Genomic DNA, 21734 nt, shown 5'->3' with positions numbered 1-21734 from the left:
ACACAGACATACACACACAGATACACACTCAGACACAGACACAGACACACACACAGACACAGTCACACACACACAGACAAACACAGACACACACACAGACACACAGATAGACACAGACACACACAGGCAAGACACATGGATGCCTACAGACGCAAAGACACGCCAGCCGGCCTGGCCCATGTCCCGCCCCTGCCGCCGGCTGGCCCTGGGCCCCTGATGAGACCCCCCTGGGCCTCTGTTTCCTCATCTAGAAAATGTAGGGGACAGTCTGCTCCTTGCAGTCGGGAGGATGAGTGAGTTAATAGCGCCTGGCACACAGCAAGCGCTGCAGAAGTGCTAGGGAAGCGAATTAAATGTGTGGAAACAGGGAACCCACCCCCCACACACGCCCTGGGAGGCGTCCTGTGTCCCTGACACAAAGCCCCCAGGCCCCTGCCTGCCTGCCCAGCCCGGGGCCCCCGTACGCTTTGAAGGGCGGCCCTCTGCCCTCCGCCCTCGCCCGCCTCTGTCTTCACCATTGTTCTCCCGCGGGGGCCGGGGCTGGGGGCCAGAGCAGCCTGCGGGCCAGCCATCTTTCTTTCGCCCCTTTGGTGGCTTCCTGGCCGGCCCCGCCCTCCACATATGCCCACTGGTCCCCGGGATGCAGAGGGCTCTCCTGTCTTCGGGAGCAGCCTGTAGGGCAGTCGGGGAGAGGGGCGTCCAGGGAGGCCACGGTGGAGGCGGCAGGAGGGCGGCCCTTCTACCCCGGGTCCTCTGGGGGGCCTACCGCTGGGCAACCCAGGACGCGGAGGCCGAGCCACCCCTCTGGGAGGGCCCCAGATACGGACTCCTCAGCAGAGCTGGAGGGAACTTCAGAGCCCGGCTAGTTCCAGTGGGGACACGGAGCCCAGAGAGGGGCCGTAGCTTGCCCAGGGTCTGCGGCCAGCCTGCGGCAGAGCCCGATCTGCGGCCTGAGCCCTGGAGCCCTCGGGAGCCTGCTCTTGGGGAGGACCCGACAAACCGCAGACATCGGGGGCCCTTCCGTGCTGAAGCAGGTTCTAGACCATCCAGCTCGCCGCCTGAGTGCTGGGTGACCCGTGGGCAAGGGCCGGCTCTGCGGGCCGCAGTTTCCCCGTCTGCAGGACGGGGTCAGGGCAGGACCCGCTGAGTGCAGGAGTTACTGCGCAGGCATCCGCAGCCGGCGCACAGGAAGCGCTCGGGAGACCTCGGCTGCTGGCACTGGCCCAAGGCAGCCGAGCCCAGCGGGCCCTGAGAGCTTCCTTCGCGCCCTTTTCAAAGCCCGCTTCTAGTTGTTTCTACTCAAAGGGATGGCGGCTGCATCCGAGAACTGGCTCCATCCAGGCTTCCCGCGGCAGCTGGGCGAGGTTCGGGGCTCTGTCTGTTACCTGGGTCCCGGGAGTGCCCCATACTGTCCTGGCACCGTCCCCTCCCCCAGCGCCGCAAACCTTCATCCTGTTCTCTGGGCCTCAGTTTCCACACCTGGAAAATGGGTGCATTGGCCATGCAGCAGCCCCCTCCCTGGTCCCCCGGCCCCTTCAGAAGGAGCTGGGGGCTCTGTGAGCTAGTCTCAGCGTTTCTGCTGGTCACCACGGACTTTCACATGTCCTCCACCACGCACCAAGATGCTCTGGGTGCAGTGGTGGTTTGAAGATGTCTGGGAGCCTCACCCAGCCCGTTTGTCCTCCGACAGCAAGGCGGCCAGCACACACCGATTTGGGGACGTGCTGAGCACAGAGTGGGCTGCTGCTCGGGAGACCTGGCTCAGCCAGCGCCTGGGCGAAGTAGCAGGATTTCACTGTCTGTGCCCCCGGGGCACCTTCGAGCCCCGCTCAGGCACACGCCCCCTCCTGAGGACTTCTTGTGTTGGAGTGAAAGTTGGGAAAATCCAATCTGTAAACGGAGGCCACAGGAGGTTTGAAGGCCGGTGCTTTGGGGACAGGCCGGGAGAGGAAGTAGGGCAGGGCCCTCGGGGGTGGAAAGGCGTGGCCTGGGTCGTCTGTGGTCCCCGCCTGGCGTTGACCTCACCCTGCCTGGGACGTGAGGCGCGACCCATCCTGGTTTCCTCTCCAGAAGTTCCCCGGTGCTTCCTGCACAACCACTCGGCCAACAAAAGACCCCCTTTTTTGCACGTCTAAGCAGCTACCTGCCTGGTGCTGTTTTGACCACGTTGTGAGCCTCATTCCGTTGAATCCTCGCCTTGCCCATTAGTGAGCAATTTTGTTTCTCTAATCCCCATTTTACACATGAGGCGACAGGCCCAGAGAGGGTAAACATCATGCCCAAGGTCACACAGCACACGAGGGGACGGCGCGAGGATTTGAACCCACACTTAACTGGTTCTGAACCACAAGTCATACTAACGCTGCGAATGTTTGGTCACTCATTGGTGTCCGACTCTGAGACGCGGTGGACTGCAGCCCTCCAGGCCTCCCTGCGAATGCTAGCTGGTCCGTACTGCGCGCTGCGGGCCACCCCCTGGGCGTTCACCCACGATCGTTTGCTCTCTTACTGTGCACTTCCCTTTTGTCCCCCGCTGGAATGTCGGTTCCATGAGGGCAGGGACTGGCTCTCTGTATTTCCAGGGCCCCGTAAATATTTGCAGGATTCGAATGCCAGTAAGCCTGTGTGTGAGGTGGGTGCTTTACACCCAGGTTGCAGGTGAGGCGCCTGCAGCCCAGAGAGGGTGGGCGCCACGCCCCAGGTCCCTCAGCAAGGGCGGCGCCGAGCCCGGCTCCGGAACGTCTGCCTGGGAGCGGATGCTGGGGCTCGACGGACAGCAGGCTGGCCTGCTGAGCGGCTGAGTGGCTCCCGCCCCCTGCAGGTCGTCTACTTCACGGCCACGTTCCCGTTTGCCATGCTGCTGGTGCTGCTGGTCCGTGGGCTGACGCTGCCCGGCGCAGGAGCAGGCATCAGGTTCTATCTGTACCCTGACATCAGCCGCCTAGAGGACCCAGAGGTACCGCGGGGCACCGTGGCCTTCCTACCCCCTCCCCTCACCCCCAGGGCCGGCATCGGGGAGGAAACCGAAGCCGTGCCCATGCTTCTGGCCCCCAGATGGAGCCGGGAGGTACTCAGCCCTGGTACTTTTCCACTGGGCCCCGACGGGTTGCTCATGGTGCCCGCCGGCCATCCCGGCAGTGTGTATCTTTTTGTGTCGAGGCCTCCCGAGGTGGCCAATTATAGAGGCTGCTTTAGGCACTGTGCCAGGTAAGGCAGAGACGTCTCCGGAAGCTGGTCGCCTCCTCTGCTCACAGCAGCCTTGAGGCTGCATTGTGGGGGCGCCCTGGGCTGAGGGAGGAGTTCAGAGTTGTGACCTCTTAGAAGGTCGGGGGGCAGACACTAATGGTTCCCCCCGCCCCGAGGCACTCAGCCACGTGGCCTCGGGGGGTCGGAACTCTCACTGGCCCGTTTCGGGACCTTTTGTCCCCAGGGGCCTCAGCCTTTAGGTTGTCTCCAAGGGCCTCACAGGCCGCTTCGGGTCTCTTCCCCACAGTCCTCTCGCCCTGGGTGGGAGGTGGGGGACAAGGGCTCGGCCATCATCAGAGGACAGCTGGGAGACGGCTGGGCAGCCGTCAGGAGCTGCCTGCCGAAGTTTCTGGAGAACGGCTTTGCCTCCATAATCTGTGTGGGAATTCCTCCCACTTCCAACTCAGGAGGGGGTCCCCAGACAATAGCAGTTACCATAAGGATAGCAGCCTTGACTTGCAGGCTTACCGTGTGTCTGGAGCTGGGCTAAATCTTAACTCTTTGAACCTGCCAAAAAAAAATAAAAGCGCTGTGGGGCAGGGGAACGGAGCCCACTTTACAGGTGGGAGAACTGAGGCTCCGGGAGTCGTATTTACTTGCCCATGATGATTCCGTGGTTGGACTTGAGGTCCCTCTGCTTCAAAAGCAGGGCCTCTTAACCCTGATGCTCAGTGAGCTGGGGTGGGGGGCTCTTAGACGTCTGGGGTTCTGCTTGCATCCTGGATTCCAGCACCGTGCTCCAATCGCATGGAGAGTCTGCACACCTCGAGGCGGAGTCCTTGGGACCCCCGCCGCTGCCTCCAGGAAGCCGGCTCTGATGACCCTTCTTGTCTTTTCTTCACCACCTTCCCCTGCCCCCGCACCCTTCCCAGGTATGGATCGATGCTGGGACCCAAATATTCTTCTCCTACGCCATCTGCCTGGGGGCCATGACCTCGCTGGGGAGCTACAACAAATACAAGTACAACTCCTACAGGCAAGTGTTGCGCCGGCAGGCCTGGCGGGCCTTAGACGCGATGATGTTTAAAGAAAAGAAAAAAAAAAGAGAAGTTAGGGAGCGTGGCTTCCTTGTGTTGTGAATTAACTTGCTCCCTGACATATGTGTAACATAGGGACTGTATGCTGCTGGGATGCCTGAACAGTGGTACCAGTTTTGTGTCTGGCTTCGCAATTTTTTCCATCCTGGGCTTCATGGCACAAGAGCAAGGGGTGGACATTGCTGATGTGGCTGAGTCAGGTATGGTGGTGTCGGTGGCAGTGGTGGTGGGCACTGCCACCTAGTGTGTGAGCCAAGTACTGCAGGCATGAAGCCAGACCCCCCGACCCAGGGGGCTTTGTGGGGGGATGAGCCTGGTTTCTGAAATGGACCCCCACCCCACCCCCTTCTCACACCACGATGTCCCCCAGGTTTCAGAGAGTTCAAAAGCTAAATTGGAAACATCTTCACTGCGGTTTTGCCCCAGGGATGGCAGAAACACGGGGGCTGGTCAAACTGGGAATATTCAGCGCTTCTCAAGTGGTCTTTCCCCCGCACCACCCTCTCCCTGTCCTTCCCTATAGCAAACTCCTGGTTTCAGCAACAGAAAGCACTTTCCTAGCTCAGGGGCAGGGCAGCTGCCCGTCGGCAGCCCGTCACCACCTTCTCAGCTTCGGTTTCTGTATTTGGCACTTTGCTGTAAGCAACCCCCTCATTCATCCCACCACCGTCTCCTGTTTGACTGGGTCTCTGCCCTGTGTCAAGCACCCACCGTTTTTGCCCAGGCTGGGGAAGGACCGGGTGTGACAGGTTGCCCTCTGGGACGGTGACAGGTTCAGTTTGGGGGTAGGTTGTAGGGACTCCTCCACCCCTCGGGGGTGTGGGCTCCATGGGTGGGACGTCCCCCCCCAGACAGCTGCAAGTGGAGGTGGTCTTAGGGTCAGAGTCTGCAGAGCCTGGAGGCTGAGGCTGGGATCCTGGGGTTCCAGCAAGATAGTTCTGGAACCTGAGAATTGTGAGGGCTTCAGCTATCAGGACCCCAGAGCCTCAGAAGCCTAGGTGCCCCAGTTCTAAGAGGTGCCCCCCACGAGCTCCGGGTCCTGGGCCCACAGCTCTGAGCTGCAGGGCTTCCATGTGGCGCTGAGAACCTCACTCCCCGGACCCCCGCTCCTCTGCCCTCCTCCCATCCTGTCCAGGTCACCCAGAGGGCGGTTGTTGCTCTTGTGCCCAGCCTGACCTCCCAGCTTGCCAGGACCCCTTGGGTCCCCGAGGGGCAGGTGAGGGCCCTGGACTGAGGCTTCTCCCAGGGCCAAGAGGAGACCGCGAGGTCCCGACTGTCAGGGCCCAGACCGGAGTCCTTGCCCTTGTTGGAAACACAGGGTGGTGTCCTGGTTCCGCAGCCGGAGACCCTAGTCCTGGGGCTTGGGGACCTCAGCATAGTGTACTCAGAGGTCAGCTCCCCCCGCTACCAGCAGCTTGAGAGCAAGGGCTGCTCAAGGTTGGATCTGTGGTGTCCTGGGCAGGGTGCCCACCAGAGGCTGGACAGGCCCCTCTCACGTGAGGAGGTGCCCCCTCCGGCCTCCCCATCCCACCCTGCACGTATGTGACAACCTCTGGCCCGTGGTATGTGAGCCTCTCAGAGCCCCAGGCCCCACTGCCCCCCACCTCAGCCCCCTCCTCCTACACCTGGTGCCGCAGGCAGTCCTGGAAAGCCCACGCTTTGGTCCCACGCTCCTCTGTCCTGTCCTGGGCCCCAGATCAGACCTTTAGACAGAGCGTTCCTTCCCTGGGAGCCCCCAGAGGCAGGCCAGAGACTAAGGGACACAGAAAGTAGCTGCAGAAATGAAGATGCCACGCCCATGTGGGAGTTTGGCAGAGTGACCGAGGGGAGACAGTTGACACCCCCTTTGCAAATGGCTTTTCTTCAGCTGAGGGCTTACCAACCAATTCTGATTGGAGGGGAATGGCCAGGAGCGCGGAGGGAGTTCAGCGGTGGGAGGTAATCTGTCGGTTTATGAAACAGATCCTTCTCTGCGGACAGCTAGGTACCGTAACCTACGTCTTCACCGTCAAGCTAAGTGGTGTCTTATTCCTGTCCACTTCAAAGACCTTGTCGTTTATTCCCCACGGTGGTGTCTGAACAGCCGAAACATCAAGGGTGATTATGTCGCTAAGAAGCGTTTTAACAAGTGCCATATTGAGCGAAGTGCATTGGAACAAGATAATTATTTAGCCGCGAGGAGCGCACATTGCGAAGGAGGCGTAGCGTGGGCGTCTCTGCTGCCCCAGGGGCTCCGGCGGCTGCCGCGTCCCCTGCCCTCTCTCTTCAGTCCCCTTGCTTTCCAAGAAGGATGCTCACACCCTCTCCCTGAGGCTGGCTCGAGAAAGGCAACACACTGAAATACAGAAGTAGCTGTCAGGAGCTTCAGGGCCCAGCGGGCGGGCGGGGGCGGGCGGGGGTGGGGGCCCCATTTCACATCTCTGTCTCGCTGCGGCTGGGTTGACGCCTCCCAGTGCAGCCTACAGTCAGGCCGGAGCTGACGTGGGGGTCTCAGGGGGCCCCAGCCCCAGGGAGACGAGGGTCCTGCTGCAGCTAGGGCTTTGGGGTTGGGACGAGTGCCCTTGCACCCCTCCTGGGTTTTCCACCATCGCCTCCAAGGACACGGTCACAGTCACGGTTGGACTTTGCTCACATCGGGGCGGACTCCGGACGTACAGGGACTCGCCCTCGCCGCCACGCGTGTGCTCAGCGCCGTGCGATGTGGTTTCTGGCTGCAGTTTGTTTCAAAGTTGTTTTTTGTTTTTCTTTCTTAGACCATTCATTTTGTTCCCGACCCCTGTTTTACTGTTTTAAATATCCTGTCCTCCAGCCCTGTTTGTTTCACATTTCTTGACTTTTTTTTTTTTTTTTAGTTGTGGATTTTACTGTATATTTTTTCTTTAGCCCTAGCCCTTCTCTCTTTTGCGGCCCCCAACCCTCTGGGAGACCCACAGGTCTCAGTTACAACTCAGCCCTTCTCCCGGTTGTCTTCTCTCAGGCCCAGCTGGAGGTGGGAGGGAACGTTTGCAATTGGAGGCACCCCCCAGAGCTGGTGGGAATTCTCCCTGAGAATATGTCAGAGCACCCCCTGGAGACCAGAGCCCTTTGCCAAGGAAGTGGCCCCAGCACCCAATATTCTGAGCAGGAGAAGCCTCCTTGGGGTTCACTTACGGGAGCCTGCCCCCAACCCCTGCAGGGAGACTGCCCCGTGAGGTTGCGTGGTGATGTGGAGAGAGGAGGTGCTGGGCGGAGGACTGCACAGCGGCCAGGGGGCTGCCCGCCTGGGGTCTTACCCTGCTCACCCCTCCCCCAGCTTTGGGCCTCAGCTGTCATGGTGCTCGGGTGGGTGCACAGATGCACCCCGGAGACACGTGGGCCCCGCAGGGCGTGGTTCTGGGTTCTTTTTTCTGGCCACGCGGTCATTGTTTCAGTGGAAAGCTTGTCTCTGCAAACCGGGATTGGTGGTCAGATAACCGGAGCACTCCCTGGTTTTGCTTCCTTCCAGCAAACGTTGGTGCGGGTCTCTGGTTTTGGGGGAGGGGGAGCCCCTCCTTTCCCCAGCTGGCAGACCGAGTCCCAGCTCGGTCCCGTCTGCCACTCCCATAACCGGTGTCCGCCCAGAGCCTGGGGCCTGAGGAGGCCAGCAGTGCAGCTGCGTAGGAGACAGATGCTAAAACGGGCCCCCGCCTGAGCCCCGGCGCGTCCCATCCCGAATGAGAACAGGCCTGGTCTCTCACCCCAGGCGGGCCCCTGCATCGGGGACTGGGGAGACCCGTCCCGGACCCCGAGTGTCTTGTATGGCTCCGGGGCTCGGGGCAGCTCGGGCACTGATGACCCCCTCTCCCCGCCCCCCCATCTTCTCTCCCCTTAGGTCCTGGCCTGGCCTTCATCGCCTACCCGAAAGCCGTGACGATGATGCCGCTGCCCACATTTTGGTCCATCCTTTTTTTCATTATGCTTCTCTTGCTTGGACTGGATAGCCAGGTATGTGCAGAGCGAGGGGATGGTCCCCAGGCAGGTCTGCCCCTGGGCGAGGGAGGAAAGGCCCCCCCCAGAAACCTGGTTCTGGCAGAGCCTCCCTCTGTGCTGTGATGAGCTGGTGGCAACCCCCAACACACACACACACACACACACACACACACACACACACACAGCCCGCAGCAGCTGCAGCCAGCGAGGGTTCCTGGACCCCGGGGGAGGGAACGGCCCAGGGCGGCAGCAGGATGTCATCTGCGCCAAAGCTCGAGCCTTTGACCTCAGCGGGGGAGAGAGAGACACTCTTGGGTGTGGGCCCAGGGGTACAAGGAGAAGGGCGAGACCATAGTTGGTGGCACGCGCCGCGGAGCGCAGAGCCCCCAGGCAGGCCCCAGCGGGACCCAGCACACAGGCCGTTCGGGCAGGCGGCCGACACGGCTGTCCGGGGCGTGAGTGGCCACTGACAGTCCTGAGCGCAGCCACGGAAGCTGGAACCGGGCTGTGCTCACCACCTCCTAGGGCACGTGGGTCAGCGAGCTTGGCCCCCACAGGGAAACCGAGCCCCAGAGCCTTGCTTAACCCCCCCACCCTCCCCACACAAGCAGGACCCCCTGCTACCCTGTCATCATTCCCTGCGCCTCTTAACCCCCATGTCCCAGCCCTCCAGGGCTTAAGCCTCCCCCTCCCCAGGGTGTGTCCGCGTGCGTCAGCCGGGGCTGCGTCTGCCTTTGGAGTAACTCAGTTCCCAGGCTCACTTGCCCCCACAGTGTTGCTTTGTTGAACACGTTTCTTCCACCCTTGCCTCAGTTTCCTCATCTGGTAAATGGGTATGATTGTATCTTCGTTGCCTTAGGTGATACGCCAGGCGCGCTTCCTGATTAGAAGCAGTAAGTGGTACCCAGAGGACGTTAGAGCGAGCCCCTGGGACACCTTTCCCTGGAAATAGGAGGGGGCAGTTAGGGTGTGCAGGGCAAGCTAGTCCTGTGCCCAGGACCACCCAAGGGCCTCCATCCGAGGTCAGTCGCTGACAGGCAGCCTCGTGTGCCAGCTGGGGGTCCAGATGCCTCACAAAAGTCTGGTCAGCTGGGGCCCTGCGATCAGTGGGGGCTCTACCCCTTCAGGAGAGAGCCTTGCCCACCGTCCGTCTCCTAGGCAGCAGCCTCGAAGCCAGTGAACAGATGGGCCCCCGGGGACTCAGGACCTGGGAGGTGGGAAGTCTCAGAAGGTCAGGCAAGGGAGAGAGGGTGGTCCGCTAGCAAGGTCCAGAGCAGAGCGGAGGGTTTGCCAGAAAGAAGACTAGGATTAGCAGAGAAGACTGAAGGAAAACATTTGGGAGACGGGAGACAAAAATAACTTGAGCAGTTGTTGATGAACTGAGCTGTGTAAACAGAGAGAGGGCCCCATCCATCAGCCTTGGTTAATGAGCTTGGCCTTCGGAGGCCCCCAGCAGCCAGCTTTTATAACCTCTTCCAGAGCTCTCAGCAAAACCCAAAAAAAGAAGACAGAAAGAGGTTAATAAATGACAAAGCAGGCCATCTCCAGACTGGCCTCTTGGGCTGCGGAAGGGGCCCCGGTGGTTATTCATTAGATTTCCCCTGGGAGGCAGGTGGGGCCTGGTGGAGGCTGTGCGCCTCGGAGCCAGACCCCCCACGGCCCTTCACTTCAGGAAGCCAGAAGCTCTCCAGGGCAGCGTCACCCTGAGCAAGCTCTCCTGGTTCAGAGCATGGCGCTCGCAGCACCGAACGACCTGCCTAATTGACGCACCAGGACAGGGCGTGGTGGGATTTGAGCCCTGGGATCCCTCTGCTGCACCTGTGTGAACCTGGGGACGTGGGAGAAGGTTTTACAGACACACCACCACCAGCCATGATAAGGGCCTACCCTGCGAGGTGTCCACTGGGACCAGGCTCCACGGGCCACGTGTGGGAAATCCTATAACGCGAAATTGACCCTCTTAGCCATGTTTGAGGGCTTCCCCAGCGGCTCAGAGGGAAAGAACCTACCTGCAAAGGAGGAGACGCTGGTTTGATCCCTGCGTCAGGAAGTTTGTCTGAAGAAGGGAATGGCAAACCCCTCCAGTGTCCTTGCCTGGAAAAATCCCACTGGACAGAGGAGGCTGGCGGGCTACAGTCCATAGCGTCGCAAAGAGTCGGACACGACTGAGCGACTGAGACCCATTTGTAAGTGCTTGTTTGGTGCATTAAGGACACTCACGTCGTCATAGCCGTCACCAGCATCATCTCCAGGGCTTTCTCATCTTTCCAAACAGAAAGTCTGTCCCCACCAAAACCCCCCTTTCCTCCAGCTGCCACCTGGCTTTTCAGCATCAGCAGGATGCGCTCACTTTCCAGCGAAGGAAGTGGTGGAGGCTCTGAGAAGGCGGGGCTGTGGCACTATTAACTGAGTCAGGTCTGGAGAGGCTGGCGGAGGGGGCGTGGTGCCCCCAGGGCCGCAGCAAACTCAAGAGGGGCTGATGCCGGTATTGGCCCTGACTCTCAGCGACCCCGGATCTGCCTGTCTTTGATTTTCAAATCTCAAAAAGGGAAAGAACCTCTTTCTCTGACTCCTTTACAAGGTTAACGTCAGAGCTGCTGGTCTGCTCTAGATCACTGGCAGTTTAGACTCCGCGCCGCTTGGGCTGAGACATCGATCAGAGGTCTGAGCACCTGCCCGCTGTTCTCTTGGGACCCCTTCCAAGAGCTCCTTGGTCATCGTTTCTCTGAACTCCCGGCCCCTTTGAGCTCACGGGAGGGACCTGCTGTGTGTGTGTGTTCCCTGATTCTCCCGTGATGCTTCCCAGAGAAGCCAGCGGTTGGCCGTGTCTTGCAGGAAGGCTGTGGGAGCAAACCTCCCAGTGTCTGTCCCAGAGGAAAGAGCCGACGGGTTGAGGTTTTAGCTTTTGGGTGTCGAGTGGACTCCGATGACCTCAGAGGGCGTGTTGGCTGGCCGAGCCGTTTGGCTGTGGCCACTCCAGTTAAAATGTGTCAGTGTGCCCTTTCACCCCAAACTGCACCTCTAGACTGCTGTGCTGCGGATGGCGGTGCCTACAGACAGACATGGTCCTGCCCAGGTCGGCCGCCACGGGAGCTGGAATCGGTCTGCGGGGCACCTTCACTTGAGGTCGTGAAGCCACTAAGATCCTTGCGATACGCATCCACGGGATGGGGTTAGCGCCCCCGTCTGAGTGCCGAGGCGGCTCCATGGACTGACGTGGAACGTCCCCCAGCCCAGGATAAATTGTTAGGGGCAACGATGGGAAGGTTTAGAAAGACCGAGGGTCACCCTCAAAGGTTACCTATGGACTGGCCTTTCTATCACCTTTGGGAGTTCCGGGAATCGTAGGCAGCATTGGACTCACGCACATAGGCCTGTGGGCGTGCATGCAACGTGTGCGAAATCCTCCCGTGGAGCCCACGGTCCCCACAGGGTTAAAGACCACCAAGTGTCTTCAATCTGGGAACTGAAGCCCAGACCTGCCTGGGTCACCACCCACAGCTCACGTGCTGCTGTGTACCTGGCCCGGCTGGGTGCCCAAGGCCCAGGAATAGGAGTGCACCACCTTCTGCTTCCAGGAAAACCCAGACGCAAGCGGGAGGTTGCCCGCGTTGACACACCGGCCAGCAAGTGTGCCGGGCGGAGGGGTCTCAGGGGCGTGGACTATCTGGAGAGCCGTGCAGGGCCCACCAGGCCTGGCCCGAGGGGCGGGACTCAGCACGCTGAGCCCCTCCACGGCGCGGACACGACCCCACCCCTCTCTGAGCCAAGGGGTTGCTGGCCTGCTGCTCATGGCTCTCCTTCCCTCCCCAGTTTGTGGAAGTGGAAGGACAGATCACGTCCTTGGTTGATCTGCACCCGTCCTTGCTAAGGAAGGGCTTTCATCGAGAGATCTTCATCGCCTCCATATGCTGTGTCAGCTACCTTCTGGGGCTGATCATGGTGACCGAGGTAGGTGGCTCCCACCTGGCATGAGGGGACCACCCCCGCCCCCGGGAGGGCCCTAGGTGCTCTGTGTGTTTCCCAGGTCAGTTCAACGCCACACTGCCCCCCTGTGCCCCCCAACCCAGTGGCTGGATGAGAGGGCCTGGCCGACTGAGGTCGACCCTCCTTTGGGGGTCCCACCCCACCCAGGGGCAGCAGGAGGTGACTCACGACCCCGCCCTCCAGCCAGACGCCCCTCCCCACTTCCCTGTTACCCTGGCCGCACCGTGGCCACCTGCCGCCCTCCTGCCCTCCTCGTCCTGAGAAGGGAAGGGGCGCTGCAGCTGAAATCCCCTTTGACGGCAGCTCCATCCCCACCGCTGTGGGCAGTGGCCCTTCTCCGGCCAGTCTGCAGGAGAAGCGAGCGTATGAGCCTAGCCTGGGCCATGGGCTCATCTCCCCAGCTCTCACCACCCATCTCTCCTTCCTCTCCAGCACAGGGTTGCGTTCGACCCCCAGATCAGGATTTGACGTCCCCAGCTTCCTTCCCGGAACTCAAAATAAATGCATTTCTTGAAGCGTCCGTAAGAAACACCCCCTGAAAGGCAGATCACACGTTCACACGCCGAGCAGCTCGGTCTCCCTGAAATCTTCTCTGTTGGCCACCGAGGGTTTTAGGCCCCTCTGTTGGAAACAGGCTTCAGCGAACCCATTCGTTTTTGTGCTAGGAAAGACATGTTTTGCTTTCGTTTCTTTCTGTGTGTGGCTTTTTAAATTAAGTTTTTACTTTTTGAATTAAATTAAATTTGTCATGCCTGGAAAATCCCATAGATGGAGGAGCCTGGTAGGCTACAGTCTATGGGGTCGCAAAGAGTCAGACACAACTGAGCGACTTCACTTTCTAATCATCTTTTAACACAGTTATTTGGTCCTCACGGCCTCTGCCCAATTTCCACCCCTGACCCTGGGCTTTCTGTTTCTTGTTGACAGACCAGAATTCTTTATATATGGAGGGACTTAGAGGCCAAATAGCAAATTCTTCTCTGGCTTTCTCTTCGCAGGGTGGCATGTACGTGTTTCAGCTCTTTGACTACTACGCAGCTAGCGGTGTCTGCCTTTTGTGGGTGGCATTCTTTGAATGTTTTGCTATTGCCTGGATATATGGTGAGTAGAGACGTTTGCCTACTTTTCTCAAGTCCCCCCTTCGGGCTTCTTTCTTTAGAAGCTCCAGAAACAGAATTCTCGTGGGAATTTCATTTTGGTCAAACACAAAGGCCGTTCCCTGCCTGGACCCTTCCTCTCCAGGCTCCCCTTTCACCACAACTATGAACGTAGCCACGTGGAAACTTCTCCCCAGGCTGAACGTTCAAGCTGTGACCTTGACACACACAGAGCTTGGCCTTGCAGGGGTCTGTCTTTGATGAACCACCCCTGGGGTCCAGGAATGGTCCATTCTGACCTTCTCGAGTCCTTGGGATGGCCACAGCAGGCTTTGGGACCCTGCCTGAGGTGGCCGGTATCTACCCAGTGACCCGTGAATTTCAGATCCTTTCAGATACACGCGTGCCGGGTCTGTGTGGTGTGGAGGTACACACACCTGGGTGAGGCCCTGGAGACACCCCCTCCTCCTCGCCCCACCCCGGCCCCACAGCCCTTGAGCCCCTGCCGTGAGGTTCCCGGGGCGGATGCCACGTCTGGGACGCCGGATCACCGTCCGTCCGCCTCTGACTCTTACAGGCAGCGATAACTTCTACGATGGGATTGAGGACATGATTGGCTACCGGCCGGGGCCCTGGATGAAGTACTGCTGGGCCGTGGTCACCCCGCTTCTCTGTACCGTGAGTGTCCTTCCATGCGGCCGTGGGCAGCCGTCCCTACCCCAGGGCTTGACAGTTTCACCCGCCCGCCCATCGGGAACTCGGCGTCAGCTCAGTGCTGACCTCCGACAAACCTGTGTCAGCAGGGCCTCGGGGCAGGGGTTGGGCTGCCGCTGTCCGCTCAGACCACAGGGAGCTCAGAGGGTAGACTGTCCCCCGTGTTTAGGAACCGGGTGCCGGGGGATTCCCCCCAGGGATCTCTGCCTCCAGGCCACTGTGTCCCTTTTTGTGGGGCCCCTGTGTCCCCATTTGTTAAACAAGCAGGCCGACCGACGTGGGGCTGAGAAGCAGTGACCGCGTAGGCCGTCACTTTACCCCCGAGAGCGGCTGTGCCCTTTTTTCACCTGAGTTGCAGACTGCCCCCCACAAAATGCCAGCCGCTGTAGCAGCCAGCGGGCTTCCCAGATGGTACCAGTGGTAAAGAACCCACCTGCCGACGCAGGAGATGTAAGAGACATGGGTTCGATTTTCCCTTGGGTCGAGAAAATCCCCTGGAGGAGGGCACAGCCACCCACTCCAGCATCCTTGCCTGGAGACTCCCCGTGGACAGAGGAGCCTGGCGGGCTGCAGCCCGTGGAGCTGCACAGAGTCGGGTGCAAGTGAAGCGACTTGGCACCTGGGCACACGGGCACACGTGCACACGTGCGTGTCTGTGGTTCATCCTAAGGGCACCCTGAGGGTCCTGCCCAGCTCCGCCCAGGTGGTCAGGGGCACAGCAGGAGTTCTCTCTACCACTCGAGCCACGTGGGCAGCCGGGATGCAGAGAAGATGCGGGAAGGCGGTCCCGTGGGCAAGAGCAGCCTGCCCAGAGGTCCCAGGGGGTGCGGGGTGAGGGGGGCTAAGACGCTGGGAGAAACTGGGGGAGCCTGAGCATGGCCATGCAGGAGGGGCAGTGGGCAGGGGGCCGGGCATTGCTGGCCAGAGGAGCGGCTCATGTCCGGAAGGCCCTGGGGGGCGGCAGGGGGTTCTGAGCAGGGCAGCCGCTCCATCAGCAGAGGGGAAAGAGTGTAGGCCCCTCGGGTGGGCCCCGCCCTGGCCCTGGAAGCCCCTGACCACTGCTTGTCTCCCCACAGGGATGTTTTATCTTCTCTCTCGTAAAGTATGTGCCCCTGACCTACAACAAAGTCTACAGGTACCCCACCTGGGCCATCGGGCTGGGCTGGTGCCTGGCCCTGTCCTCCATGGTGTGCGTCCCGTTGGCCATGATCATCCGCCTCGGCCAGACCGAAGGGCCGTTCCTCGTGGTAAGTACCCGGGGCCACCCAGCCTGGGGGATCTGGGCTGGGGGCAGGATGCTGAAGGCCAGCCAGCTGGCAGTTTGCTATGTGACCTGAGGTGCCGCACTGGCCCTCTCTGAGCCCCAGGCCCCTCCCTGGCCCTGCGGCGCGGCTGAAGCTGTGGGCAGGAGATTGCATGGTGGGAAGATGGGGCAGCAGTGGCACCTTTGGGGGCCAGGCAGCGGGCCAGGGGCAGCGGCTTCCGATGCCAAGATGAGAGCCAGGGCTTCACCCCCAGAGCAGGGGGGCCAGGCTGTTTCTGAGACAGGAGCTGGGGGGAGGGCTGAGCCCAGCCCACGCTGGTGTCCCCCTTCCCAGACCGGCGGCCCCAATTGCTGCCGGACCCTCGGAGAGAAGCCACCTCTGCACCACGCAGAAGCTCTGGCTCCAGGGTCTCTGCCCCCACAGGTCTTCCCCCACAGTCCCCCGCCCACCCCCCGGACCCTGCCGCCATCCTCTCTGAAATTCCTCCAACAGTCCTGGAGACTGCAGGCCCTGGCTCTTTCCAAGAAATCCTGTTCTTAGACTTTCCCTTAACCTTTGGGCTTGGGCTGGCTCCAGGACGACACTGTTTTGTTCTGGGCTGTTTTTATTGTTATTCTCTTAAAAATCTGGAGCCAGGATGTCCGGGGGCCCTGGCTCCCTCCTGGGCTGGGCAGTTTTCCTTGTGGGCAGGGGACTGGTTGTGGGGGAGATGTCGTTGGTTGGGGGTTGGTGGGGGGGGGAGGGGCCAGGCCTTCCCGAGACAGAGGAAGTAGGCAGGGGTGTGCCAGGGAGGAAGCCGTGCAGCTAGGGTCTGTCTGGGCCAGGAAAGCCTCTGGGGTGTTCCTGCCTCACTGGGTCCATTGTGTTTCCTCAGAGGCCATAAGGAAGGACTCCAGGATTCAGCCAGAATGCTGAATAGCCCTCTCATTTATCAAAGCACCGACATAATGTCCCTGGGACAGATCTAGCCCCTCCCCCAGGAATTTCCAGGAATTCCTCTTGCCCAGAGGCTGAAGGGTTAATTGGTTGCGTTGGATGGCAGTGCCAAGTGCTCAGCGCTCATAGCCACCCCAAGAGATCACTGCCTTCTGTCCCTGGAAGTCTAATTTTAAAATCCTGCTCCATCTCAAGTTTAGAGGTTGGGCAGAGTGGGGTTGGTGTCGGGGAGGAATTCGAGTCCACCCCCCGGGTCACATCCGATCCTCACCCCCCAGACCCGACCTGACAGTTCCCCGAAGTCCCCTCCTCTGAAGGCAGCCGGCCTCCACCCACCTGTGTTGGCCTCCAGTCTGGTTCCTCCCAGGCCCAGGCAGCCGCCCCAGCTGGGGTATGGGGGGACTGGGGGCAAGGGCTCGGGCACCATCCCAGGAGGTGGTCAGGCTCCCAGTTCTGGCGTGCCGCCCACCCCGGCTTATCAAGGAGATGTGGGCCTCGGCTTGCCAGATCTTGTGGTTTTTAAAGAACAGGTGGAAATCTGGATTTTCAGATGAAATATTGTAGCTTTTACCAAGCAGCTCTTGAGCCTTGATATAAACCTGCAGTGAACTTGGGTGCCGAGACAGACGGTTTCCTGTTAACCGCTGCTTCCTCTTGAAGCCTCTGAATGGCCACCTGGCAGGGGGTGGGCTGGGTGGCAGGAGCCCTGGGTCAAGTCTCAGCTCTGCTTTGGTTTCCTGGGTGCCCTGAGAGGGGCTTTTTTTCCCCCTCACCCATCCCGTGACCAGGCAACCTGGGGAAGGACCAGCTGCCCTGTGCCGGGCGGTGGTCCAGCCTCTGGCCTCTCTGATGGGCAGGGCAGAGCAGACACAGGCAGCGTGGTCCCCAGGCCTCCAGCGGGGATGTGGAGAGGGAAGGACCTGTAGCTTGTGGAGATGGGGGAGTTTGGGAAGGTTGGGAGCCATGGGAGGCTCAAGAGAGTCATCCAGCCTCGGGCATACGAACTGCAAAAACTCAGCTGCTTCGCAAATCAGGGAGATCGCAGGGGCAAGAATCCCAAGGAGGCGCATTTCAGCTGTATGGGGGAAAGAGTGTGGAGGCATGAGTCCGCTGGTGCTCAGGTGTGTAACGCAGACTTGGCCAAGAAAGCTACCCGCCGGGAGCTCTGCCCTCGTTCAGGGCCTGGGGCACCTTGGTTCAAGGCCCCTGTTTGCCAGTGGATGAAAAATGGGGGGCGCAGAGAGGGCAGGGGTTTGGCGAAGGCCGCACAGCATGCTGGCAGGAGGTGAAGAGGGAAACCGCAGGGCCTGACCCATCGGCCCACACCTGCCCCCTTCCTCCTCCAGAGACTCAAGTACCTGCTGACCCCGAGGGAACCCAACCGCTGGGCCGTGGAGCGCGAGGGGGCCATGCCCTACAGCTCCCGCACGGCCGTCAACAACACGCTCAGGAAACCCACCCACATCATCGTGGAGACCATGATGTGAGCTCTCTCCGGCGGACAGGCTGCTCTCCTGCTGTTTACTAACATTAGATTCTCGTAGGACCAGGTTTACAGAGCTTTATATTTGCACTAGGGTTTTTGTTTATTTTTTCAATTGTCACAGAAAATGTTACTCTGTGTGTGTGTGAGCGTGTGCACGTGTGTGTGTGTGGTGTTGTGTGTATGTGTATTTCCTTTTGATTTGGGGATGTTTTGTACAAAAAAAAGCAAACCCACGGGCAGCTGTCCGGGGCAAGGCAGAACTTTCATATGGAATTAGATGTATTTTATGGGGACTTGGTAAAATTTTCTTTCTATTTTTTTTTACATGTAACTATGTACACACATAGAGATTTTCAAACACTTTTACCACTTGAATAGCTCTTGCCAGCAATAGATCTCATTTTTAAAAGCCATCCTTTGGTGCTTGTGCAGCTGGGAGAAGGTTCTGCCTCCCACCCCCCACCAGAGCACTGGGTGGAATTTTAAAGGTGTCGTTCCTGCAGACCTGGTTCAAGTGAAGCAAACAGCTATCTGGCCAGACCCCGGGGGGCTGGAGAGAGGAAGGCGCCTTGTGACGCTTATCTTAGCCAATAAGAGAGATGCCCAAACCGTAAACCAACCCCTCAAGTAAAGGGACTCAGAGTCCACCAAGGAGGCCCAACGGCGAAAGTCTGATGCTAAGATGCAGGGAACCCCTGCCTCGGGAGGGTCCCTTTTATTTCAGGATTGAGGGTGGATAGTCAGGGCGAGAGGGAGAGGCATCCTTCCCTGGGGTGTCCCCTGGAGTGAGTGGAGGCTGGCCCCGTAGGAGCTGGGGGTCTTAAGGCTCCGGACCTCACACGGATGGGTCTGTTGCCTTAGAAGGGGGCTCCTATCAGCTTCCAGCCGACCCCGCAGCTGGCATCTCTCAAAGCTGCCTGTAGGAGAAGCGTGATGTATTTGGTGAGGGGCGAGGGGTGAGCCAGCGGACCAAAGGATGTGCGCCCAAGTGCCCGGGAGGGGCCCGGTGTCAGGGGAGGGGATGCTCCTCCCCTCCTCTCTCCACCCTCAGCTTGTCCTCGTCTCCCAGAGGCTCTTGTTGAAGACCCCGGCCAGGGGCCACCCTGGCGCCTAGCAGGGAGTGCCAGGAGCAAGCTGTCACTGGGGCGAGGTGCTCCCCAAACTCTCCTGCGAGCTCAGGCACGGATGCAGCCCACGCGGGTCACGTGGGAGCTAAGGTAGCGCTAAGATAGCGCTTTCACCTCCTCCCCTGCAGAAGCCGGGGTCAGGCGTGCAGTAGGTGGGGACTGCAGGCAGAGGCTGAGTCAGGGCAGGCACCCTCCAATGGGCGCCCCTCTCTGAACCAGGACGAAAGGCACCCCACCTTTAGAATCCCGCCCAGCCCGCATCTGGACCTAAACTGTGCCATTTAAACAGACACTTCCAAGCCCAGAGTCTAAAGTAAACCCAAACGGCATCGTGCACGAAGGGCAGTGATGCCTTGGGGGCTGTGGAGTGCGCGGTCCAGCTCAGCGTTCAGAGCAGGGGCTCTGTGAGTCCTGGGACCCCCCCTCCCCAAGCCCGGGCAGGGGTGGGGCCTCAGGTGTCGCCCTCCCAGGGGGCAGGGGGGACTCTGAGCCTCCCATCTTTGGCGTGTGGTCACAGTCCCCTGTCTCCACGGCGTATACTCTGCCGAACAGCGCCCCATCCTCTTCCAAACCGTCGGCGAGTCTGTGTTCCCATCTCCCTGTGTGTTTATGGTTGCCACTGTGTCTGAGTCAAGGGTGGTGTTTTTGTTTTTTCCCAGTTTTATCGAGTAGCAATGTGACCTATTCTCCTTTGTCTTATGGAACTTTAGTAAACTAACCACTGTCAGTGACTGGGGACAGGTCACGTGCAGGGGGTCGGGGGGCCTCGGACCCCGGCGAAAGGCCACAGAGTTTTGGGATGGTTGGCAAATTGCAACATTCTGGAAATGGCCTGAAAAAGGCCCCTTCTTCCACGATTCCCAGACCAAATTCTAGACCAAAGACACACGCAGACCAAGTCCCCAGGCCCTGCCTGGAAGGAAGGTCAGCCACTCTCCCAAACCGGGTCCAGGGCGCCTGGCCCCAGTCGCGAGCCTCCTGCCTGACCCCCTAGCTCCTGTGTATCTGTAGAACTCAGCTCTGTGAGTACCTTGCGTAATGAGGTGTGCCTCTGACGTCTCCGCATAAAGGAAACTTGTCATTGGAGCTCATGAGTCTGGTTCGCCTGTCTCTGGGCAGCCCGCCCCCGAAACCTCCGCCCGCGCTCTGCCTGGAACGGAATTCTGATGTTTGCAGCCAGATCTGGAAGGGAGGCAAGAGGGAGGCTTAAAGGATGTTTCTAGGGGTGCAGAAATGGGGACGGGCCCCAGGACAGTCTCACCTGGGGAGATGCTCCGCGGAGCTGGGCCTGCCTGGGCCCTGTTCATCGCTGCAGCCCCCAGTGATAGAGAGGCTTCCTGGGTCCCCCAGTCAGCGCCCTCATTGGCAAAGGGGCACGTTCGCCTTGAAGACCAAAGACCAGCCTTATGGCAAAGGGCATGCTCCGTGCCCAGAGTCCGGGGACCCTGTGAGCGTCCTCAGGGGCCGGCTGGACCCCAAGCTGCAGTTCAGTGGGATAGGCAGCCCCGGCCCCCCTGGCCCCCAACCCAGCAGGCCTCTGGGAGCCAGGCGTTGGGAGCCTGAGATGCAGGAGACGGAGGGATCTAGCCTGAGGCCACGTGGGACATTCGCAGCCATCACAGAGCAGCCTCGGATGGTTTCTAGGCCCAGGGCAGCTCCCTCTGCAAAGCCTCTGGCCCCACATTCTCACCCCAGGTCCCCAAGACGGTGGAGGAGGGCAGTGTAAGGGGAAAGGGGGTCCTACTCAGCCTGGCCCCATGTCCCCGGGTGCCACACAGCAGTCAGGGCCCCAGCCAGCATCTCCCAGCCCTCCCCCCCACCACCATCCCTCCCCACCCCCAGGCCTCAGAGACTGGCCAGGAAAGAACCCAAGGGAACCCCCTCGAGGCGGCCAGAGGTCCCATCCAGCCCTCAGACCCAAGGCCAGGGGGGCCAGGCCGTCCGCGTGGACGCCGAGAATATCACTGTGCAAAAAACCCAACAAGCACAAAACGACACAGCTCAGGCATCAAAACTTGGAGAGGGGCGTGGACACCAGGCGCCAGGGAGCAGCCTCTGTCCCCGAGGGGCGCCCTCTCCAGGGGTGTCGCTGCAGACACGTTCTGCTGTGTTCCCTGGGCAGGGGGCTGCTGAAGCATCTTATGTATGTGACTTCAAATTGAGATGTCTGCTTCATTGTGTGTGTTTTTTTTTACCCAATTAATTTTCAAATCCCTAGCAACTGTGACTGTATTTAGCACAAGAGAAAGCTGAGAACGTGGGTCCTTGCCTCCTTCCAGAAATGTCTGGTTCATCAGGACTTTTTTTGAAACTTCAAACTATTTTTAAGATATTTTAAACTTTTGTAAAAGAAAAAAATATATATCAAGCAACAAGAGACTCTTCTGAGGAGCATTTGTATTTGAATAAGATCCTTGGTGTGTAATTCAGTCTCGCTGTATACAAGCTTTTGTGTATAAATGTTTTCTGATACGAATCCCTGTATTTTGCGGGGTGTTTCTTTTCCTCTTTGGCTTTTTAGATAACTATGTATATCAATATTTTAAATTCATCTTTGCTTTTTTTTTTTTTAGAGGAGTTTGTAATCACCTTATAACATGAAAATAAAATTTCCTTTTAAAATCCGAAACCTGTGGGTTCCATTCTGACACAGCCGTTTCTCTTTATGTTTAGCAAGCACTTTACCATTTACAGAGGGCTTTCCGCCCTGCCCCGGGGACATTCCTCAGAGCGGGGGTGTTATTCTCTCCGGTTGGAGACACTGAGGTGAATGTTCTGGAGTCCCAGCTCTGGTTGGAAAAGAATTTCCGGGCACGGAGTATTTCAGAAAGGAGTGGGTTTATTGAGAACAGATAGCAGAGATAACGAAGGCAACAGACCAAGAAGAGCCG

General features: G+C 59.4%; 1 protein-coding gene across 5 annotated transcripts in view; it reads left to right on the top strand.

Annotated features, from left to right (window-relative positions):
- Positions 1-21467, top strand: part of SLC6A6 (solute carrier family 6 member 6) — an 81798-nt gene extending 60331 nt beyond the window's left edge. For all 5 annotated transcript variants that reach the window (XM_018067225.1, XM_018067226.1, XM_018067229.1 and 2 more), the window contains 9 exons: positions 2822-2956; positions 4119-4222; positions 4359-4483; positions 8134-8246; positions 12045-12182; positions 13217-13319; positions 13893-13993; positions 15106-15276; positions 17577-21467. In XM_018067225.1, coding sequence (XP_017922714.1) covers positions 2822-2956; positions 4119-4222; positions 4359-4483; positions 8134-8246; positions 12045-12182; positions 13217-13319; positions 13893-13993; positions 15106-15276; positions 17577-17717 — 1131 coding nt within the window. In that variant the 3' untranslated portion in view covers positions 17718-21467. The remainder of the gene's footprint in view (positions 1-2821; positions 2957-4118; positions 4223-4358; positions 4484-8133; positions 8247-12044; positions 12183-13216; positions 13320-13892; positions 13994-15105; positions 15277-17576) is intronic.

The sequence above is a fragment of the Capra hircus genome, chromosome 22 (genome assembly GCF_001704415.2).
Source record: "Capra hircus breed San Clemente chromosome 22, ASM170441v1, whole genome shotgun sequence".
Taxonomy (NCBI): domain Eukaryota; kingdom Metazoa; phylum Chordata; class Mammalia; order Artiodactyla; family Bovidae; genus Capra; species Capra hircus.
The sequence above is the reverse complement of the archived record's forward strand: the minus strand, read 5'-3'. Positions and strand labels throughout refer to the sequence as shown.